Raw genomic sequence first — 23,212 nt, forward strand, 5'->3', positions numbered from 1 at the left:
CTTCGTAGGGGACGCCATAATTTTACATCGGACATACTCCTTATTACCCCACAGTTGGAATGTCTAAATAATGACATCCTTGAACCGGCGCCGCCATGCTGGTGATGGAACCACTCCGTCACCAGCCACGGGTGGGCTGTGCTAATGACGGAGTGGTTCCGTCACAGCCCTGCTCGCTCAATGAAACGCTCAGCGCAGACGCGGAGTTAATGCCGCGTAGGTGCGGCGGCGGGGCCGTGACGGAACCACTCCGTCATTAGCACAGCCAGCCGTGGCTGGTGACGGAGTGGTTCCGTCACCAGCGTCCAAGGGGTTAAAATATCGGCTGTCTCCAGTGAAATTAATTTGTGTTCCCAGCATGTCCCCGTGGGTGCACATTAAGCATGGGCGGATTTTGCGAATTGGCAATCCGCGAACTTGCGTATTTACGGATTCGCAATCCGCAAAATCCGCGAACTCTCGCGAATTGGCGGATTTTTTTTTGTGTTCGCAAGGGTTTCTGCCAGATCGCGAGGGTTGTGTACCAGTTCGCAATTGCGAACTTACTTGTCGGCTCACAACGGCCGCAACTATGTTGTTTCTACGTCTGGTTCATCATCACAGGTTCACAGCACCCTCTCTTTCACCACTGCCACCCTCTGGTACACCCATGCCACCCTCTGGTACATCACTGCCACCCTCTGGTTGGTTTATCACTGTAGATTATGGGGGTGAAAAAAAGCAAGCACACCTGCCCTGCTTCAACTGACATGAATTAATTTGGGGTTGATTAATGTGTCACTGAATTTGAACTTCCAGTCTGGCTGGCACCTGCTTCCTTATCTGTAATTTGCTTTCTGTTGCAGTGCAATTTTTTTTCACAGGACCTTTGTGGCCTACTTGTAGCTATTCTCTGAGCCTGCTGTGAGGGTCAGAGCAGGGTCATAGAATAGTGGCAAGTAGGCAACTGAACTCTGAAGGGGCCCCTCAGGAAGCACTACAGGGAATGGTTACTAATGATAAGATTGAACTTTTGCACCTGCTGAGTGCTTTCAATTTTGTCTGTAATTGCTTTCTGTTGCAGTGTAATTTTTTTAACAGGACCTTTGTTGCATACTTGTAGCTATTCTCTGAGCCTGCTGTGAGGGTCAGAGCCGGGTCATAGAATAGTTGCAAGTAGGCAAATGAACTCTGAAGGGGCCCCTCAGGAAGCACTACAGGGAAAGGTTACTACTGATAAGATTGAACTTTTGCTGAGTGCTTTCAGTTTTGCAAAAATCCAAATATCCAGCAGCATCCACAAAAAGTAACCCTTCCAGGTCAAGATCCAAATCAAAGTGACCAGCACATGAAGAAAGCACTGGGAGGAGCCTGCTGGACAGGAACAGGAAGTTGGAGACTGTGGGGCACTTCCTTCCTCCCACCCCCCCCCCAAAATGGACTCCTTGCAAAGAAAAAGTGCAGGAAAATGTCAACCTGAGGAGTTATTCTGATAAAAATCATAATTTTCAAGGTTTATGCTGCCTGCTGGTGGATTTCTTGTGCGAAATTGCAAATTTTGCAATCTCGCAATTGCGAGATTGTCGCTGCCCGCCGCATCTACGTGTTCGCAAGTGTTTACTCCCGCGAAATTGTATAGTATTCTAGTTGGCAAGTGCGACCAAGCAAAAAATCCGCTTCGCACGGATTTTACGAATTTTCGGCAAGTTTGCGAGAGTTCGCGGATTGCGAATTTGCCGAAAATCCGCAAAATCCACGAGCGGAACGGATTTTACGCCCATGCTTAGTGCACATTCACATGCCACCGCCATACCGGAGTTTGTCACAATGTGGCACCATTTTCAGGCTCTGCTCTCAGAGGCCGAGTGGCTAGGGAAATGAAGGGCTGCATCGAGCTGACGCCGTGGAATATGTTTAAGTGCTATTATATACAGAGCTTGCCTTGGTCTGAAGAAAAAAATCCCATTATACATATGTAAACCTGTTCTACTCCAATACTATATTGTTGATATGTTTTATTGTTTAATGTTGAATCCAAGTTCTTTTTATACTTCTCTAGTGAACTATTCAATAACTATGCTCCCCCTCATGCTCTCAGAGGACTTCCATCACAGGCTGGACATCCTCCTTTCAAATGTTTTATGGAAAGGGAAAAAAGCAAGAATTAGTATGAAAAAACTCAGATTAAACAAATCCTTGGGAGGTGTCAACCTAGCTCACATTAAACTCTACCAGACGGCATTCTTAGCAAAACAAGGTTCGTATTGGCTTGGATCACCAGAAGAATACACCCCAGTATGGCTAGACATTGCGAAATCACTTCTTAAGAATCTCACCCCAGCGGCCCTTCTAACAGCAAACCTCACCAAAGTCTTTTGCTCAAAGCCCATATTCAAGAACACAAAATCTGCCCTGCTGAAAGTGGATAAACTATTGACACTAGCAGTAGACGATCTAATCTTGAATCCCTTTGGGATAATCATAAAATCCTATATAAAGGGAATAATCTACATAATGAAATCTGGGTTAACAGGGGTATTTATTTCGCCCATGAACTTTTCAATGGAGCCTACCCACTAACTTATAAAGAAATACAAGCTAGATATAACCTAGATCCCCTCGAATTTTAGAACTTCCTAAAAATTCAGGCTGCATTGACAAAAGCGAAACTATCACCCCTACCTCCTTCCCTCCCACAATATATGTCGAAAATAAATAGTTTAGGACATCAGGTCTCCTGGATATATAAGTTAATATGGCCACAAGAGTCTGCCCTCAATAAGAAACTCACATCCTTCTGGGAGTCTCACTCCTCTTCCCCGATTTCGGAGACTGACTGGTCCAAAACCTGGAGCTCAGTCGTGAGAAATAAGATTACTCCAGCACTCTCCCAGACGACGTTTTGGTTATTACATAAGGCCTACTGGACATCAGCCCGACTACACAAAATTCAAGAAGATCCTGTTTGCTGGAATTGCAATGATATAATAGGATACCTGGAACACTTATTTCTTCTGTGCGAATGTGTGGTACCCTTTTGGCATAAGGTCTTCGATTTCATATCTAAACTCTTCTCATGTTCCCTTAGTAGGGAACTATCAACACTGACATTTGGTTACCTCAGAGCAAAGTCACTGAATGAAAACAATGGGGCGCTTCTGGACCTACTCCTAACGGCAGCGGTTAAGATCATACTCAACAATTGGAAAGACACGAGAAAAGCATCCTTTAAATGTTGGACGAACTGGGCCACTAACCTAGGGGTGTAGAAAATAAAACGACAAATATGAACATTGCTGGCGTCATCTTGCTTAGTGAGGGCCTTTACGTGCGCGTAAGCAGCAACCATTTTAGACATCGCAGCCATTTCATACTCTGCAGGTCACCTGCGTGTCACCCCGACCTCGCTATCATCCCCCGTGCTCTGACTAAGCCTGAACACATGTACCAGGGTCGTAAAAACTTGTCAGCATGACAATGCCCCGGAGTCACTTCCCGCACCCAACCCGCTCATCCTTTCATACTCCACGCACGGGCAAGCCCCTTTGATAACCTCCTTCCCTGCACCTGGCCACTCAATCCGGTCCCAGGCACTAACCGACCCCTGTGGACATAGTTTATTACCCGCACACGGCAGGGCTTGTTTCACCAACAAAGGGGCCTGATTTTTAATCAAAGACACGAACCCTTAGATCTGACCGATCCCACGTACTTTTAGATCCTGTTGGAATGTCCAGCTGCGTGATAGAGATAATCTGTTAGATCTGGGTCGGGGGACGATTGCTGCTGGGTTTGTGTGGGAACTAGCCTGAGGTGGGGATTCTAAGGATGTTTGACCATGCAATAAACTGACGCAAATGTGTATAAAAGACCGAACCACGGAGATGCAGTTAGAGCACCTCCTGACGATAGCCCCGGTGTCTGAAGTGATGTGTTCTCCTCTGGAGTAATAAACCTGTTCTTCGCCTTCCAGTTGCCAGCGCCTGCCTCGTTATTTTGATAGCTAATCTTAAGGTGAATTAGAGGTGGTTTGCACCGAGCGGCATCGAAGGTCTTGGGAGTCACGCTGCTTTTCATCAATGGGGGCTGACAACGTAGCTCTCCAGAACTCACCATGGAAACTCACCTTTAGGCACATGTGGGACAGCCTTGATCTCTACTTTAACTCACACAAACTGCCAAGAACCACAACAGAGACCTGACAAACTAATCCCCCCCATGGAATGCCCTCACACGTGTTCGCTATACTACGCTAATGTCAATACACTATAGATCATTAGATGCAAACCGATACCTAATTTATTCTGGACTCTGAGCTATGAAATTCTTTTCATTTCCCCCTCGCTGAATACATTGGATACATTTTTTGTCATTGATAACTACCATGGTGGTTTTTGCAACACTAGGCCAAACATCACTTGTATATGAAAGAGGGTCATAATGCCACATCAACCTGGACACTCAATGCATTTGCTCTTATTGTCTTTTTTGTTAATTTTCATATGTTTATTCCTTATGTCTTTTCATATGTAGTATTGTATGTTTTGCTTTACTTGAAAACAACCAATAAAATATTTTTGAAATCGACAAGTTCTTTTTATATCTAATGCATTAATTCTTCTAGCCTGGATGACAGGGGGAGAGAGTGATGGTAGGTAGCACAACAGAACAGACATAGCGAAGGATATTTGGGGACCCTTCCACGTTGCCCCATATCACAGCACCCCCGGGGCACAGACAGACAGTGTCGCCATGACAGCAGCCAACAGGTTACCTTGTCTCCTCTGAATATCTTCCCATATCGCGCAATCGCCACAAGCCCCGTCAGATTCAGCGTCAGGTTCCGCGTCAGGTAATGGAAATCATCCACGTCGCCGTAGTTCACGTAAACCAGATCTCCCTAAAATGCAAGATAAAGGTCCAGGTGTGTCAGGCGAGGTCTATGAAGCCCTAAAATACAGTCACGACCCACCAGACCCAACACCTTCACACACAAGAAGAAGGAACTGAAAGAGCAAAACTTGAGGCAGGCTTCAGGGCTCTAATCCCAGCTCCGAGAGGAGTGAGGTCTACAGGTGAGAGTAAAGACTGGACTCCGAGCTCTAATCCCAGCTCCGAGAGGAGTGAGCTCTACAGGTGAGAGTAATGACTGGACTCTGAGCTCTAATCCCAGCTCTGAGAGGAGTTAGCTCTACAGGTGAGAGTAAAGACCAGACTCTGAGCTCTAATCCCAGCTCTGAGAGGAGTGAGCTCTACAGGTGAGAGTAATGACTGGACTCTGAGCTATAATCCCAGCTCTGAGAGGAGTGAGCTCTACAGGTGAGAGTAAAGACAGGACTCTGAGCTCTAATCCCAGCTATGAGAGGAGTGAGCTCTACAGGTGAGAGTAAAGACCAGACTCTGAGCTCTAATCCCTGTCTGAGAGGAGTGAGCTCTACAGGCGAGAGTAAGGACTGGACTCTGAGCTCTAATCCCAGCTCTGAGAGGAGTGAGCTCTACAGGGGAGAGTAAAGACTGGACTCTGAGCTCTAATCCCAGCTCTGAGAGGAGTGAGCTCTACTGGTGAGAGTAAAGACTGTACTCTGAGCTCTAATACCAGCTCTAAGAGGAGTGAGCTCTACTGGTGAGAGTAAAGACTGTACTCTGAGCTCTAATCCAAGCTCTGAGAGGAGTGAGCTCTACAGGTGAGAGTAAAGACTGGACTCTGAGCTATAATCCCAGCTCTGAGAGGAGTGAGCTCTACAGGTGAGAGTAATGACTGGACTCTGAGCTATAATCCCAGCTCTGAGAGGAGTGAGCTCTACTGGTGAGAGTAAAGACTGTACTCTGAGCTCTAATCCCAGCTCTGAGAGGAGTGAGCTCTACAGGTGAGAGTAAAGACTGTACTCTGAGCTCTAATCCCAGCTCTGAGAGGAGTGAGCTCTACAGGTGAGAGTAAAGACTGGACTCTGAGCTATAATCCCAGCTCTGAGAGGAGTGAGCTCTACTGGTGAGAGTAAAGACTGTACTCTGAGCTCTAATCCCAGCTCTGAGAGGAGTGAGCTCTACAGGTGAGAGTAAAGACTGGACTCTGAGCTATAATCCCAGCTCTGAGAGGAGTGAGCTCTGCAGGTGAGAGTAATGACTGGACTCTGAGCTATAATCCCAGCTGTGAGAGGAGTGAGCTCTACAGGTGAGAGTAATGACTGGACTCTGAGCTCTAATCCCAGCTATGAGAGGAGTGAGCTCTACAGGTGAGAGTAAAGACCGGACTCTGAGCTCTAATCCCTGTCTGAGAGGAGTGAGCTCTACAGGCGAGAGTAAGGACTGGACTCTGAGCTCTAATCCCTGTCTGAGAGGAGTGAGGTCTACAGGTGAGAGTAAAGACTATACTCTGAGCTCTAATCCCAGCTCTGAGAGGAGTGAGCTCTACAGGTGAGAGTAAAGACCAGACTCTGACCTCTAATCCCAGCTCTGAGAGGAGTGAGCTCTACTGGTGAGAGTAAAGACTGTACTCTGAGCTCTAATCCCAGCTCTGAGAGGAGTGAGCTCTACAGGTGAGAGTAAAGACTGGACTCTGAGCTCTAATCCCAGCTCTGAGAGGAGTGAGCTCTACAGGTGAGAGTAAAGACTGGACTCTGAGCTCTAATCCCAGCTCTGAGAGGAGTGAGCTCTACAGGTGAGAGTAAAGACTGGACTCTGAGCTATAATCCCAGCTCTGAGAGGAGTGAGCTCTACAGGTGAGAGTAATGACTGGACTCTGAGCTATAATCCCAGCTCTGAGAGGAGTGAGCTCTACAGGTGAGAGTAATGACTGGACTCTGAGCTCTAATCCCAGCTATGAGAGGAGTGAGCTCTACAGGTGAGAGTAAAGACTGTACTCTGAGCTCTAATCCCAGCTCTGAGAGGAGTGAGCTCTACAGGTGAGAGTAAAGACTGGACTCTGAGCTCTAATCCCAGCTCTGAGAGGAGTGAGCTCTACAGGTGAGAGTAAAGACCAGACTCTGAGCTCTAATCCCAGCCCTGAGAGGAGTGAGCTCTACAGGGGAGAGTAAAGACCAGACTCTGAGCTCTAATCCCAGCTCTGAGAGGAGTGAGCTCTACAGGTGAGAGTAAAGACCGGACTCTGAGCTCTAATCTCAGCTCTGAGAGGAGTGAGCTCTACAGGTGAGAGTAAAGACCGGACTCTGAGCTCTAATCCTAGCTCTGAGAGGAGTGAGCTCTACAGGGGAGAGTAAAGACTGGACTCTGAGCTCTAATCCCCGCTCTGAGAGGAGTGAGCTCTACAGGTGAGAGTAAAGACTGGACTCTGAGCTCTAATCCCAGCTCTGAGAGGAGTGAGCTCTACAGGGGAGAGTAAAGACCAGACTCTGAGCTCTAATCCCAGCTCTGAGAGGAGTGAGCTCTACAGGTGAGAGTAAAGACCGGACTCTGAGCTCTAATCTCAGCTCTGAGAGGAGTGAGCTCTACAGGTGAGAGTAAAGACTGGACTCTGAGCTCTAATCCCAGCTCTGAGAGGAGTGAGCTCTACAGGTGAGAGTAAAGACTGGACTCTGAGCTCTAATCCCCGCTCTGAGAGGAGTGAGCTCTACAGGTGAGAGTAAAGACTGGACTCTGAGCTCTAATCTCAGCTCTGAGAGGAGTGAGCTCTACAGGTGAGAGTAAAGACCGGACTCTGAGCTCTAATCCCAGCTCTGAGAGGAGTGAGCTCTACAGGTGAGAGCAAAGACCGGACTCTGAGCTCTAATCCCAGCTCTGAGAGGAGTGAGCTCTACAGGTGAGAGTAAAGACCGGACTCTGAGCTCTAATCCCAGCTCTGAGAGGAGTGAGCTCTACAGGTGAGAGTAAAGACTGGACTCTGAGCTATAATCCTAGCACTGAGAGGAGTGAGCTCTACAGGTGAGAGTAAAGACTGGACTCTGAGCTCTAATCCCAGCTCTGAGAGGAGTGAGCTCTACAGGTGAGAGTAAAGACTGGACTCTGAGCTCTAATCCCAGCTCTGAGAGGAGTGAACTCTACAGGTGAGAGTAAAGACTGGACTCTGAGCTCTAATCCCAGCTCTGAGAGGAATGAGCTCTACAGGTGAGAGTAAAGACAGGACTCTGAGCTCTAATCCCAGCTATGAGAGGAGTGAGCTCTACAGGTGAGAATAAAGAGCAGACTCTGAGTTCTAATCCAAGCTCTGAGAGGAGTGAGCTCTACAGGTGAGAGTAAAGACTGGACTCTGAACTCTAATCCCAGCTCTGAGAGGAGTGAGCTCTACAGGTGAGATTAAAGACCGGACTCTGAGCTCTAATCCCAGCTCTGAGAGGAGTGAGCTCTACAGGTGAGAGTAAAGACAGGACTCTGAGCTCTAATCCCAGCTATGAGAGGAGTGAGCTCTACAGGTGAGAGTAAAGACCGGACTCTGAGCTCTAATCCCTGTCTGAGAGGAGTGAGCTCTACTGGTGAGAGTAAAGACTGGACTCTGAGCTCTAATCCCAGCTCTGAGAGGAGTGAGCTCTACAGGTGAGAGTAAAGACCAGACTCTGAGCTCTAATCCCAGCTCTGAGAGGAGTGAGCTCTACTGGTGAGAGTAAAGACAGGACTCTGAGCTCTAATCCCAGCTATGAGAGGAGTGAGCTCTACAGGTGAGAGTAAAGAGCAGACTCTGAGTTCTAATCCAAGCTCTGAGAGGAGTGAGCTCTACAGGTGAGAGTAAAGACTGGACTCTGAACTCTAATCCCAGCTCTGAGAGGAGTGAGCTCTACAGGTGAGAGTAAAGACCGGACTCTGAGCTCTAATCCCAGCTCTGAGAGGAGTGAGCTCTACAGGTGAGAGTAAAGACCAGACTCTGAGCTCTAATCTCAGCTCTGAGAGGAGTGAGCTCTACAGGTGAGAGTAAAGACTGGACTCTGAGCTCTAATCCCAGCTCTTGGAGGAGTGAGCTCTACAGGTGAGAGTAAAGACCAGACTCTGAGCTCTAATCCCAGCTCTGAGAGGAGTGAGCTCTACAGGTGAGAGTAAAGACTGGACTCTGAGCTCTAATCCCAGCTCTGAGAGGAGTGAGCTCTACAGGTGAGAGTAAAGACCAGACTCTGAGCTGTAATCCCAGCTCTGAGAGGAGTGAGCTTTACAGGTGAGAGTAAAGACTGGACTCTGAGCTCTAATCCCAGCTCTGAGAGGAGTGAGCTCTACAGGTGAGAGTAAAGACTGGACTCTGAGCTCTAATCCCAGCTCTGAGAGGAGTGAGCTCTACAGGTGAGAGTAAAGACTGGACTCTGAGCTCTAATCCGAGCTCTGAGAGGAGTGAGCTCTACAGGTGAGAGTAAAGACTGGACTCTGAGCTCTAATCCCAGCTCTGAGAGGAGTGAGGTCTACAGGTGAGAGTAAAGACCGGACTCTGAGCTCTAATCCCAGCTCTGAGAGGAGTGAGCTCTACAGGTGAGAGTAAAGACCGGACTCTGAGCTCTAATCCCAGCTCTGAGAGGAGTGAGCTCTACAGGTGAGAGTAAAGACCGGACTCTGAGCTCTAATCCCAGCTCTGAGAGGAGTGAGCTCTACAGGTGAGAGTAAAGACTGGGCTCTGAGCTCTAATCCCAGCTCTGAGAGGAGTGAGCTCTACAGGTGAGAGTAAAGACTGGACTCTGAGCTCTAATCCCAGCTCTGAGAGGAGTGAGCTCTACAGGTGAGACTAAAGACTGGACTCTGAGGTCTAATCCCAGCTCTGAGAGGAGTGAGCTCTACAGGTGAGAGTAAAGACTGGGCTCTGAGCTCTAATCCCAGCTCTGAGAGGAGTGAGCTCTACAGGTGAGAGTAAAGACCAGACTCTGAGCTCTAATCCCAGCTCTGAGAGGAGTGAGCTCTACGGGTGAGAGTAAAGACCGGACTCTGAGGTCTAATCCCAGCTCTGAGAGGAGTGAGCTCTACAGGTGAGAGTAAAGACCAGACTATGAGCTCTAATCCCAGCTCTGAGAGGAGTGAGCTCTACAGGTGAGAGTAATGACTGGATTCTGAGCTCTAATCCCAGCTCTGAGAGGAGTGAGCTCTACAGGTGAGAGTAAAGACAGGACTCTGAGCTCTAATCCCAGCTCTGAGAGGAGTGAGCTCTACAGGTGAGAGTAAAGACCGGACTCTGAGCTCTAATGCCAGCTCTGAGAGGAGTGAGCTCTACAGGTGAGAGTAAAGACTGGACTCTCAGCTCTAATCCCAGCTCTGAGAGGAGTGAGCCCTCCTGGTGAGAGTAAAGACTGGACTCTGAGCTCCAATCCCAGCTCTGAAAGGAGTGAGCTCTACAGGTGAGAGTAAAGACTGGACTCTGAGCTCTAATCCCAGCTCTGAGAGGAGTGAGCTCTACAGGTGAGAGTAAAGACTGGACTCTGAGCTCTAATCACAGCTCTGAGAGGAGTGAGCCCTACAGGTGAGAGTAGAGAGCAGCTAGAGCTTAAGCAAAAGGGGATAAGCATAAATAAGCAGATCCCTGGTCCCTCCCTCTTGGATTCTGTTACTCCCTCTAAAAAACTTTAGTTTGTTTATGCACTGGTGCTTGGGAATTGTAGTGTTGTTGAGATAGAGTTCTACCTTTGAGGAGACCTGCGTCTACTCTCCGATTGGTTGTTTGCTGGTTCTTGGGACAGGTAAGGGACCCTCTCTTTGAGCTTTGGGGGTCAGTGGCCCCGGAGAGGTACTACGGGAGCGGGCGCTCTTCGCTCAGGTCAGGGTGCCTGCGTCCCCCTCAGGGTAGTAGTAGTAGCAGTTGTCGATGTTGACTTACCACCACCACTCCTGCCGCTGAGTATGCATTGAAGGGGTTCACGACGGAGGGGTCGTCCTGCTCCGGACTCAGGATCTTCTCACTTTTGGCCGACTCCTCCGTCTCGCTTCCGTCCTCTTGTAAGATGGACACGTAGTTGGGGTCACTGGCGTTGGGGTAGGAGAGTAGAACCGTGTAGGTGTAGATCCGGGCGCTGTCGAGATCCTGTTTCCAGGTGTCGTGGATGTACCCGGCCAGGACCTCCTCATCCTCGGAGCTGCCTGCGATGTGAGGCTTTTTGGAGAAAAACCTACACAAGAAACATAGAAAAGGTAATGGGAGTTGTATGTGGCACTTCACACTGTAGGTGGCACTGAGAGGATCATGATATCACAGCAGCCGCCACCCCTTGAACACACCCTCCCCTACAGGGGACACACATTCAAGTGAGGGCTTCCCTCATGTGCTTGGGGGCGAGACAATTCAATGGGAACCTCTCCTTCCCATGAACATGTTCACATTATTGACAAATGTGTCTGGGCAAAGAGGCCGGGGAAGAGGACTCTAAATGGGCCAGATTCACCTAAAAGTCGCTCAATGCAGCAAGACAACGTGCTGAGCTGCGTCAATAGAGACGGCAGGAATGCACTATAGTTACTACGGGTATGACTCTTTCCTGCAGTCTCCCTGCAGTGGGGCACTGAGGGCAGCCTAGCGCCAAGGCAGGCACCCTTGCAACATGCTGTGACACAACACCACGGTGCAAGGGTGTCTGCGTTGTTGGCACCCTTGCACCATGCTGTAACACAAACCATGGTGCACGGGAGTCTGCGTTGTTGGCACCCTTGCACCTCGCTGTGACACAACACCACGTTCCACGGGTGTCTGCGTTGTTGGCATCCGTTGTTTTTGCAGGAGAAGGGACTCTTTCCTGCACAAAAACAATCCTCTGAGGCATGTTCTTCCTTCGATGTGTGCTCATGTGTGTAGAATGCAGCCCACGTAAATAGAGGGAATAACGAGGAGAAATAAACATATATCTCCTTATTACACCTTTGTGAGGAAGGCGTACCATTTTGACGCAATCCTAGGTTTACTGTGAGAATGTGCCAAGATCCACGGGTGGATGCGTGGGACCGCCCGTGCTCTACACATGGAACCTTCCCAACGCAGAGTATTTGTGGCAGCATCGTGCGTTACTCAAGATGTACTGAGCCACCCAGAGGCACTCCAGATGGCTGCGCAGGGCTCAGTAAATCTGGCTTAAGGGATTGCGTTAACGCAACCCTTGGTAAATCGGGCTCAGTGTGTACAGCCCCAGGATCTGGACCCCAAAGAAGTGACTCCCCAGGCTGGACTCCCCACGACGTGCACCCCCCAGAATATGTACCACCCAGGATGTGCACCACCCGGGAACTGCAATACCCAGGATGCGCAACCGCAGATGTGCACCCCAGGTTGTGCATCCCAAGGATATGTACCACCCAGGATGTGCACCACCCGGGAACTGCAATACCCAGGAAGCACAACCTCAGATGTGCACCTCAGGTTGTGCATCCCATGGATGTGTACCCCAGGATATGTACTACCCAGGATGTGCATTATCCGGAATGTGCAACCCCAAATGTGCAACCCCAGGTAATACACAACTCAGGATGCACTCAGTGTGTACATTCTAAATCCCCCAGGGTGTGTACCTCTAAGGAGGTGCACCGGGATGTGTACAACCCAGAATGTGCACTGCTGGGATGGGCAATACCCAAGATGTGCATCCCAGGAAGTGCATCCACAAGAATGTGCATCACCAGGATGTGCACCACTCAGGAGGTGCAACCCAAGATGTGCAACCATAGAAGTGTAATCCCAAGATGTGCATCCCAGGATGTGTATGACCCAGGATGTGCATCCCCAGGATGTGCATCACACTGGATGTGCAGCCCCCATGAAGTGCATCCCCTTGATGTGTACCACCCAGGATAACTTTTCATCTCACCTAGTAGTGCCCCTGGCGCAACTAACAGGCATAAACCCTTGATTAGACAGGGATGGTTCACGACTAAATGTAGGACCATGAAAAAAGCCTTGATAGGGGCAGTCAAATCGAAGTCCGAACTAGCAATTAGGACAGCAAGGAAGGACTACTCCCACACCTTAAGGGCAGTGAAAAAGGAGTGGGAGGAGAAGTTTTGGCAAGACCTTTTGGTAGCAAGCAAGGGAAAGGATGCAAGGGGGTTTTGGAGTTTGGTCAGAACTAGGAACAGGCCAGATGCATCGTTGGTTACGTGTAACATCCCCGCCCAGCTCTGGTATAACCACTTCAAGGCCCTGTACTCTCAACCTGGTGGGGTTATTAGTGAGCCTTTTTCCTTGGTGGATGATGTAATTGCTAGTGGCTTTGATGGTTTTACTGCGAGGGAGGTGGAGGCTGTAATTAAGTCCCTGGTTCCATTAAAAGCAACTGGGCCGGATGGGATACCAGGTGACCTGTTACAAGCCGATCCCAAGGAATGGGGACAATTGGTTGCTACGCTACTAAATGCTATCATGGGGGGTGCATTAGTACCTGATTCCTGGAAGGGGGCGGAGGTTGTCCCGATATTCAAAAAGGGGTGTCGGGACAACCCCGCTAACTACAGGCCCACTGTTAGACCTGGCACCTTGGCGTGAGTTTCTCTTCCACTTTTTGCTGTTGTGCCTCAAATGTTTTGCTGGTGTCTGCTACTCAGGGCACTGCGCCACGGCCAACCCGTGCCGCAGTGCAAGTGCTCCCTACTGTAAAGTGTACCTGTGATTGATGTCCATGATTGGTTCATTGGATTTACTGTTAGTCCCTAGTAAAGTGCACCAGGAGTGCCAGGGTTTGTGAATGCCAACACTGCTAGTGGGCCTGCAGCGCTGGTTGCGCCACCCACAGAAGCAGCCTTAAAATGTGTCTAGGGTCTGCCATTGCAGAACCTACGTGCAGTCTGGTACTGTCATGCTGGCCCCTAAACCTTCCCTTAACTTCATATTAGTCACCCCTATGGTAGGCCTGAGGGCAGGGTGCATTGTAAGTGTAAGGTAGAACATGCCCTGATGTGTGTGGCATGTTCTAATAGTGAATTACTGCCAAATTCGTTTTTCACTATTGTAAGGCTACCAGTTCCCTTCTAGGCCAGTTGGGCTGCTGGAATTATTACACTCTATAATCCCAGCAGGCTCAGGGAACATGGTAGAAATTAATGTTTAGTATGCCTGAACTCAGAATAATAAAATACTTCTTTTAGTAAAGTTTATTTTAATATCCTGTGTTTGCAAATGCTACTTTTAGAAAGTTAGCATTTGCTGGCCTAACCATTTCAGCCCGCCTCTGCTTGGATGTGGATCTGACTGTCTGGTGTGTGTGAGTGACAGGGCTGGGAGTTGACAGGTAGTGATTAGCAGGATGACCCCTTAGTGGGTGGTGGGAGTTTCCCCTGAATGATGCATCAGGCTGTGCCCCTGCCTCCACAATGCTGGCTCCGCCCTCCTGGGGAGCGACTGATGACTCAGCCTGCACCTGGCCCAGGAAGGACCGAAGCCTGTCAACAAGGTGCTCAAGCTGCCCCTGCCTTCAAAATGCCGGCTCCGCCCCCCTGGGGAGCGGCTGATGTGCCTGCCCTCACACTGAATGCAGAAGCCAGAAGTACCCACAACAAGTGCTCAGAGACTGGAGCAGTTATGCAGAGGCCCCCCTGGCTTGCTAGAACAAAAGAAACTGGGTATAAAAGAAGGAGCCCTGCTCCTTGTAAATTAGATCCTGTTTGTGCTACAAGAGAAACTCTGCCCGAAGAGAAGGACCTGGAAGGACTACAAGGAGGAGTGCTGACTCTGGCCTGTGTCTGGTGCCTTGCTGCCAAAGGAGAGGAAGAGAAAAGACTACAAGAGACTTTTGCTTTATTTTGAACTTTGTGCCAAACTCTGCTGAAAGATCTCCAAGGGCTTGCTGTTGAACTTGCCCCCTGACCAGCGCTCCAGGAACAGTGAGCGCTACCCCCTGACAGAGGAACCGCTGTGGGGAGCTGCTTTCCCTCTGCCCGCCTCACCAGGAAAAGCGGAGCGCGCTGTGACCATCGCGCTCTTCAGCAACGCTCTGGGTGTTGCTATCTCTCCGAGCACCGTGACTGCTGCCTGCCTGGCCCAGAAGCACCGTGAAGATCAGCCCAGCTGACCCAAACATCGTGACTGACCCCGAGCCGCAGCTCGCAACGCAAAGAGGAGGTGGTGCCCGTTGCCTGCTTGCACCCGCCGTGTCTGGTGCCCCTGAACGCGCCGCCGCTGTCCGAGAAACAGCTGTTGCGTGGGGTGCCTGAACGTCGCCTGGATCGAGAGAGGCGTGCTTTGCCGATCGCTACCCCTTTGTCGTGTGTCCCCTGTGCCAGGAAATCTTGAGGCGCTTCATCAGCCCGGCCCGCGCCGCAACGCCAACCCCCGAGCCAGAGCCGAGCCGCCGCTCGCTCCAACGTCGGAAGGAAGACACCGCGACGCGGATCACCGCGCTGAACTGTGCCCGGGCTGCTTCAACAAGAAAAGGTACTGTGTCCTGCCCCGCGGTGCGAGCATCTGTCTTGCTTCGCTCGCACCGCCCGCTGCCTCGCCTCGCCCCAGGAGCCGCGTGCTGAGCGCTCCCAGGGCCCCCGCTCTCTCCCCCGCCAGCCGCGCACAGCCGTGCAGTGCGCAGAGAGAGGCGGACTGTGATTCCCCGGCCGCCGCCCCCGCCAGAAGCGTGAGGGTGGGTAGACCGGGCCCGCTTTTCCAGCGCGGAGGAGCCGAGGGGCGCAGAGAGGTCCACGGACAGCCCGGGGTGACCCTGGCTGACAAGGAACAGCGCCTGCAGAACCACCACGATACATTGAAGAGCCTGACCCCCCTTTTTGTGTAAAAGGAACTTAAAGAACTGTTTGGGAATAACACTAAACAAAGATTGCTTATGGCTAAGAAAGAACTGTGGCAACTTAACCTAAAGAGTAACTGGAACCTGCATTTGAAGTAACCAAGACTGTATTTACAAGCCTGCTTGAAATTTATATAAAGAAAATATATTTTTACAAATACAGTTTGGTGTCATTGTGTGGTGGGTTGGTTGTGACGGTGTAATATTGCAAATGTTTAACCCTATGTGCCCCAGAGATTAGCCAAAGACTGCTTAAGCCACACTACCTAGAGGGTAAGCAGAGGTTGTCTTGAAGGTAACCCTCAGCCCTGACGGGGAAGAGAGAGTCCCTGCTTGTCGCCAGTGCTGCACTGCGCCAACTAGAGACTCCCCCTTCCTACATTGGACGCAGCGGTGAGGATTCGCGAATTTACATTTGCAGTGTTGTACCTTAGCTACTGACCATCGCATAGTGATTTCAGTCCAGTAACTTAGCCACAGACTTTTTGATTTTTAATTTTGCTAAAAGAAGAAGATCCCTAGTGTTGAAAGCATGACTGGCACAAACAGCATTGATGGAGGAGAGTCCATAGCCTCTGGTGCGCAGGAGCTAGAATGGGATGCATCAAAGCTGGATGACTACACAAAGAAGCAACTGAGTTTTTTTTGCAGGAAACTCAAGGTTCCACATGCAGGGTGCAAAAACAAACCTGAGTTCTACAAAGCCCTGAAGGCCTGGATGGAATCTAGGAAGGCACCTGAGGATCAGGGTGCACCTGTGGATCCTGTGAGTCTGGAGAAACCAGACAGCGTCATTAGCTTTGGCAGAGGCCTGTCGCCAGAGGAGCTGGCAGACAGACAGGCAACCAGGGATCATGAGATAAAGCTGGCAGAATTGAATTTAAAGGGCCAAATGGAGCTTGAAAGCAAAAGAATGGCTCTGGAAGAGCGAAAACTCCAATTGGAGTATGATGTGAAGATGAGGGAGATGAGTCTAAAAGAGAAAACCTTGGATCATCCTCCCTCTGGTGGCAGCGCAACGCCGGTGCAGGTAGAGTCAAGAGTGCACATCCCCAAAGATGTAGTTAAAGAGTTCTTTAAGGGGGATGACATAGGACAGTGGTTTAGGGCATATGAGGTAGCCATGTTTTCCCACCGGGTCCCTGAGAAGGATTGGGGAGCGGGGTTATGGGGAAGGTTCCTTAGCGAAGGGCGGGACACCCTGCTAGATTTGCCCACTGAAGACCAGAGATCCTATCCCCATATGAAAGAAGCTTTAATGACCAGGTATGGGCTTACCCCTGAAATGTATAGGCAGAAGTTTAGGGGGTGTAACAAGCGGCCTGGGAATACATATGTGGAGTTTGTGACTTTTTTTTGCAGAGCACTGGATGGTTGGGTGAAGGGTAACAAAGTGAATGATTTTCAGGGTCTCTTTGATTTAATTGCATGGGAGCACTTGTCTGAACAATGTTTTCCTGAGTTACGCCAGCACCTGATTGATAGCAAGCTGTCCAACCCGAGGAAGCTTGCTGAGGAGGCGGACCGCTGGCTCAGCACCAGGGTCCACAAGGGTCCAGTGGGAGACTCCGCCAAGGGTGGGCAGGGTCCCCAGCAGAAGAGTGGGGGGGACAAGGGAAAACAGAAAGGGTTCCAAAAAGGCCCCCAAAGTAATCCCCAAGGGGACCAGCAGAAAGGTTCTCAGCCTCCCCCACCCCCAAAGCAGAATGGGGCCCCGACAGGTAGACCTGTTCCAAAGGGGCCCTTCAATTGTTACAAATGTGGTGACCCGAGGCACATAGCCAGTGACCCCAAGTGTCGCCTGTTTGGAAAACCAGCACCCACTGGTGCTCCGCCCCGACAAGTGACCAGTGTTCACTTAGGAGAAGAAGTGATGGTCCCGGGGGGTGGAGATCCTGTTCAGATGACCCTAGTCTCACTAGGAGACAGTGAGATGGTCCCTACAAGCTACCTGCCCTCTAACACTAAGAAATATGGGCAGGTGGTTACCATCAATGGTAAGAAAGCTGAGGCTCTTAGAGACACAGGAGCCAGTGTGACTGCAGTGAGGCATCACCTGGTGTCTCAAGAGCAGGTTGTACCCCATGCCTATTGTAGGGTTGTCAATGCTGACAACTCTGAGAGCCAATGTCCAATGGCTCAAGTTCCCTTTGAGTGGGGGGGGGTCTCTGGTACTCTGCAGGTCTGTGTGAGGAAAGCCATGCTTGTTGACTGTTTGCTAGGGAACGACTTGGAGGACTCCCCTTGGGAAAAGGTGGAGAAAACGACTCACCTGAAGATGGTGGGTCTACCTGACTGGGCGTGCGTGACCACCCGGTCAATGGCAGCCAGTAGGGGTGATCAAGAGGTCCTGGGGCCTGAAGGAGAGGCCCAGGAACCGGCCTTAGGGAGAAGGCGCAGGGTGCGCGGGAAACCGGCCCCTGAAGTTCCCACGGTCCAGGAGGAAGCAGACCTTGAGGGGGATGCCCTGGAGCCTACTGGGGAACAGATTGCCGAACTGGGGGACCTGCCTGAGCTGACCCATTGGCAGCAAGAAGGAGGCCCCTCCAGGGAGGAATTCTGCAGGGAGCAGAAAGAATGCCCTTCTCTCGTGGGTATGCGGCAGCAGGCTGCAGACCAGGCCAATGGTGTTCAGGCCAAAACACATTATGTGTACTGGGAGAATGACCTCCTGTATTCAGAGCCTAAGGCTGCTGAACCTGGGTCAGCCCGTGTGCTGGTGGTACCCCAGAAGTTCAGAGCCTTCCTACTGGGACTGGCTCATGATGTGCCTTTAGCAGGACATTTGGGGATGGACAAGACCTATGACAGGCTTGTCACCCACTTCTACTGGCCCCAAATGCACAAGAGCTCAGATGCTCATTGTAGGACCTGTCCAACTTGCCAGGCAAGTGGGAAGAGCGGAGGGAAGAACAAGGCTCCCCTCCAACCCTTCCCTGTGGTCAGTACGCCATTCCAACGAGTGGGTATTGACATTGTTGGGCCTCTGGACCCCAAGACAGCCATGGGCAACAGGTTCATCCTGGTCTTGGTGGATCATGCCACCCGGTACCCTGAAGCCATCCCTCTGAGGACAGTGACGGCCCCCGTGGTGGGGCGTGCACTGATGGGAATTTTCTCCAGAGTGGGATTCCCTCTAGAGGTGGTGAGCGACAGGGGGACCAACTTTATATCCAAGTATATGAAGTCCCTTTGGCAAGAGTGTGGTGTAACCTACAAGTTCACCACACCTTACCATCCCCAAGGAAATGGGTTGGTTGAAAGATTCAACCGAACCCTGAAGGGCATGATCATGGGCCTGGAAGGTCCAATGAGGCGTAAGTGGGACGTCCTCTTACCATGCCTGCTCTTTGCATACCGCGAGGTGCCACAGAAGTCCCTAGGGTTCAGCCCCTTTGAACTGCTGTATGGTCACCCCGTGAGAGGACCACTGAGTTTGGTAAAGGAAGGCTGGGAGCAATCTCCCAGGAAACCTCCCCAGAATGTATATAGCTACATGCTGGCCTTCAGAAACCAAACCAGGCGCTTCAGACAACTTGCTGAGGCAAATCTGGAAGCTAGCCAGGAGGAGATGAAGCGGTGGTACGACCAGAATGCCACTCTGGTAGAGCTTCAGCCTGGACAGGAGGTGTATGTTTTGGCCCCAGTGGAACCCTGTGCACTTCAGGATAAGTGGACAGGCCCATTTGAGGTTGTGGAGCGCAAGAGCTCAGTGACATACTTGGTGGACATGAAGACGCCCAGGAATCCTTTACGGGTCCTCCATGTCAACCGCCTCAAGCCCCACTTGAAAAGGTCCGAAGTGGGCATGCTGTTGGCCACTGATGATGGAATGGAAGAAGAGTCCGAGCCTCTTCCTGACCTCTTAGTGGCCTGTGAGAAAGATGGGTCAGTGGATGGAGTTAACCTCTCACCCACCCTGACCCCTGAGCAACAGGAAGACTGCCGCCAATTGCTGGGGCAGTTTCCAGATCTGTTCTCCCTGGTTCCTAGTGTCACAGATTGGTGCGTCCATGATGTGGACACAGGAGACAGCTTACCTGTGAAGCATAAGGCTTACAGGGTGGCTGACAGGGTCAGGGCCTGCATCAAGGAGGAGGTCTCCAAGATGCTTGCTCTTAGGGTGGTTGAGTCTTCCAGCAGTCCTTGGTCCAGCCCCGTGGTCTTGGTCCCAAAGGCTGCTGCGCCGGGAGCCACACCTGAACTCCGGTTCTGTGTGGACTACAGAGGACTCAATTCAGTCACCAAGACTGACGCGCACCCTATCCCCAGAGCTGATGAGCTCATTGATCGGCTAGGGGCTGCCCGGTTCCTCAGCACGTTTGATTTAACGTCTGGGTACTGGCAGATCGCCTTGACCGATGGGGCAAAGGAGAGGTCAGCATTCTCCACACCAGATGGGCATTTCCAGTTCCGGGTTATGCCATTTGGGATGAAGAATGCCCCTGCCACCTTTCAGAGGTTGGTCAACCAGGTGTTGGTTGGGCTGGATGAGTTCAGTGCCGCCTACCTGGATGACATCGCAGTGTTCAGTGGCACCTGGCCAGAACACCTGCGGCACCTCTGGGAAGTGTTGATGGCGCTGCGCAAGGCAGGCCTCACAATCAAGGCAAGCAAGTGCCAGATTGGGCAGGGTTCAGTGGTGTACTTAGGACACCAAGTGGGGAGTGGCAAGGTGGCACCCTTGCAACCCAAAATTGAGACCATCCTGGCTTGGGAACCCCCCAAGACCCAGACTGCAGTGAGAGCCTTCCTGGGGCTCACTGGGTATTACAGGAGGTTTGTCAAGGGCTATGGCACTATTGTGACCCCCTTGACAGAGCTGACTTCTAAGAAGCAGCCCAGGAATGTGATTTGGACTGACACCTGTCAGAAGGCTTTTGACACCCTGAAGACTGCCATGTGCACGTGCCCGTGCTCCTGGCTCCTGATTTCTCCAAGGAATTCATAGTGCAAACAGACGCTTCAGAGCATGGTGTAGGGGCTGTTCTCTCACAGATGACTGAGGAGGGCTGGGACCAACCCGTAGCCTTCATCAGTAGGAGGTTACTTCCACGGGAAAGTAGGTGGAGTGCAATAGAGCGAGAAGCATTTGCTGTGGTCTGGGCACTGAAGAAGCTAAGACCCTACTTGTTTGGGTCTCACTTCCGGGTTCAGACGGACCACAGGCCCCTCAGATGGTTGATGCAAATGAGGGGTGAGAACCCAAAACTGTTGAGGTGGTCCATCTCCCTACAGGGTATGGACTTCACGGTGGAACACCGCCCTGGCACAGATCACGCCAACGCTGATGGTCTGTCCAGATTTTTCCGCCTTAGTGAGGAGGAACTCCCTGGGGAAGGGTAGTTCCCCCCACATTTCAGCTGGAGGGGACACGTGTTAGACCTGGCACCTTGGCGTGAGTTTCCCTTCCACTTTTTGCTGTTGTGCCTCAAATGTTTTGCTGGTGTCTGCTACTCAGGGCACTGCGCCACGGCCAACCCGTGCCGCAGTGCAAGTGCTCCCTACTGTAAAGTGTACCTGTGATTGATGTCCATGATTGGTTCATTGGATTTACTGTTAGTCCCTAGTAAAGTGCACCAGGAGTGCCAGGGCTTGTGAATGCCAACACTGCTAGTGGGCCTGCAGCGCTGGTTGCGCCACCCACAGAAGCAGCCTTAAAATGTGTCTAGGGTCTGCCATTGCAGAACCTACGTGCAGTCTGGTACTGTCATGCTGGCTGGGCAAGTGCACACACTTGCCAGCCCCTAAACCTTCCCTTAACTTCATATTAGTCACCCCTATGGTAGGCCTGAGGGCAGGGTGCATTGTAAGTGTAAGGTAGAACATGCCCTGATGTGTGTGGCATGTTCTAATAGTGAATTACTGCCAAATTCGTTTTTCACTATTGTAAGGCTACCAGTTCCCTTCTAGGCCAGTTGGGCTGCTGGAATTATTACACTCTATAATCCCAGCAGGCTCAGGGAACATGGTAGAAATTAATGTTTAGTATGCCTGAACTCAGAATAATAAAATACTTCTTTTAGTAAAGTTTATTTTAATATCCTGTGTTTGCAAATGCTACTTTTAGAAAGTTAGCATTTGCTGGCCTAACCATTTCAGCCCGCCTCTGCTTGGATGTGGATCTGACTGTCTGGTGTGTGTGAGTGACAGGGCTGGGAGTTGACAGGTAGTGATTAGCAGGATGACCCCTTAGTGGGTGGTGGGAGTTTCCCCTGAATGATGCATCAGGCTGTGCCCCTGCCTCCACAATGCTGGCTCCGCCCTCCTGGGGAGCGACTGATGACTCAGCCTGCACCTGGCCCAGGAAGGACCGAAGCCTGTCAACAAGGTGCTCAAGCTGCCCCTGCCTTCACAATGCCGGCTCCGCCCCCCTGGGGAGCGGCTGATGTGCCTGCCCTCACACTGAATGCAGAAGCCAGAAGTACCCACAACAAGTGCTCAGAGACTGGAGCAGTTATGCAGAGGCCCCCCTGGCTTGCTAGAACAAAAGAAACTGGGTATAAAAGAAGGAGCCCTGCTCCTTGTAAATTAGATCCTGTTTGTGCTACAAGAGAAACTCTGCCCGAAGAGAAGGACCTGGAAGGACTACAAGGAGGAGTGCTGACTCTGGCCTGTGTCTGGTGCCTTGCTGCCAAAGGAGAGGAAGAGAAAAGACTACAAGAGACTTTTGCTTTATTTTGAACTTTGTGCCAAACTCTGCTGAAAGATCTCCAAGGGCTTGCTGTTGAACTTGCCCCCTGACCAGCGCTCCAGGAACAGTGAGCGCTACCCCCTGACAGAGGAACCGCTGTGGGGAGCTGCTTTCCCTCTGCCCGCCTCACCAGGAAAAGCGGAGCGCGCTGTGACCATCGCGCTCTTCAGCAACGCTCTGGGTGTTGCTATCTCTCCGAGCACCGTGACTGCTGCCTGCCTGGCCCAGAAGCACCGTGAAGATCAGCCCAGCTGACCCAAACATCGTGACTGACCCCGAGCCGCAGCTCGCAACGCAAAGAGGAGGTGGTGCCCGTTGCCTGCTTGCACCCGCCGTGTCTGGTGCCCCTGAACGCGCCGCCGCTGTCCGAGAAACAGCTGTTGCGTGGGGTGCCTGAACGTCGCCTGGATCGAGAGAGGCGTGCTTTGCCGATCGCTACCCCTTTGTCGTGTGTCCCCTGTGCCAGGAAATCTTGAGGCGCTTCATCAGCCCGGCCCGCGCCGCAACGCCAACCCCCGAGCCAGAGCCGAGCCGCCGCTCGCTCCAACGTCGGAAGGAAGACACCGCGACGCGGATCACCGCGCTGAACTGTGCCCGGGCTGCTTCAACAAGAAAAGGTACTGTGTCCTGCCCCGCAGTGCGAGCATCTGTCTTGCTTCGCTCGCACCGCCCGCTGCCTCGCCTCGCCCCAGGAGCCGCGTGCTGAGCGCTCCCAGGGCCCCCGCTCTCTCCCCCGCCAGCCGCGCACAGCCGTGCAGCGCGCAGAGAGAGGCGGACTGTGATTCCCCGGCCGCCGCCCCCGCCAGAAGCGTGAGGGTGGGTAGACCGGGCCCGCTTTTCCAGCGCGGAGGAGCCGAGGGGCGCAGAGAGGTCCACGGACAGCCCGGGGTGACCCTGGCTGACAAGGAACAGCGCC

General features: G+C 51.5%; 1 protein-coding gene across 2 annotated transcripts in view; it reads right to left on the bottom strand.

Moving 5' to 3' along the window:
- LOC144780850 (putative N-acetylated-alpha-linked acidic dipeptidase) overlaps positions 1–23,212 on the bottom strand; it is a 375,697-nt gene that overhangs the window by 333,375 nt on the left and 19,110 nt on the right. For both annotated transcript variants that reach the window (XM_078659346.1, XM_078659347.1), the window contains exons 3-4: positions 10,712–11,000; positions 4,754–4,879 (exon numbers count right to left, since the gene is read on the bottom strand). In XM_078659346.1, coding sequence (XP_078515472.1) covers positions 4,754–4,879; positions 10,712–11,000 — 415 coding nt within the window. The remainder of the gene's footprint in view (positions 1–4,753; positions 4,880–10,711; positions 11,001–23,212) is intronic.

Source organism: Lissotriton helveticus, chromosome 9, assembly GCF_964261635.1.
Source record: "Lissotriton helveticus chromosome 9, aLisHel1.1, whole genome shotgun sequence".
Classification (NCBI taxonomy): Eukaryota; Metazoa; Chordata; class Amphibia; order Caudata; family Salamandridae; genus Lissotriton; species Lissotriton helveticus.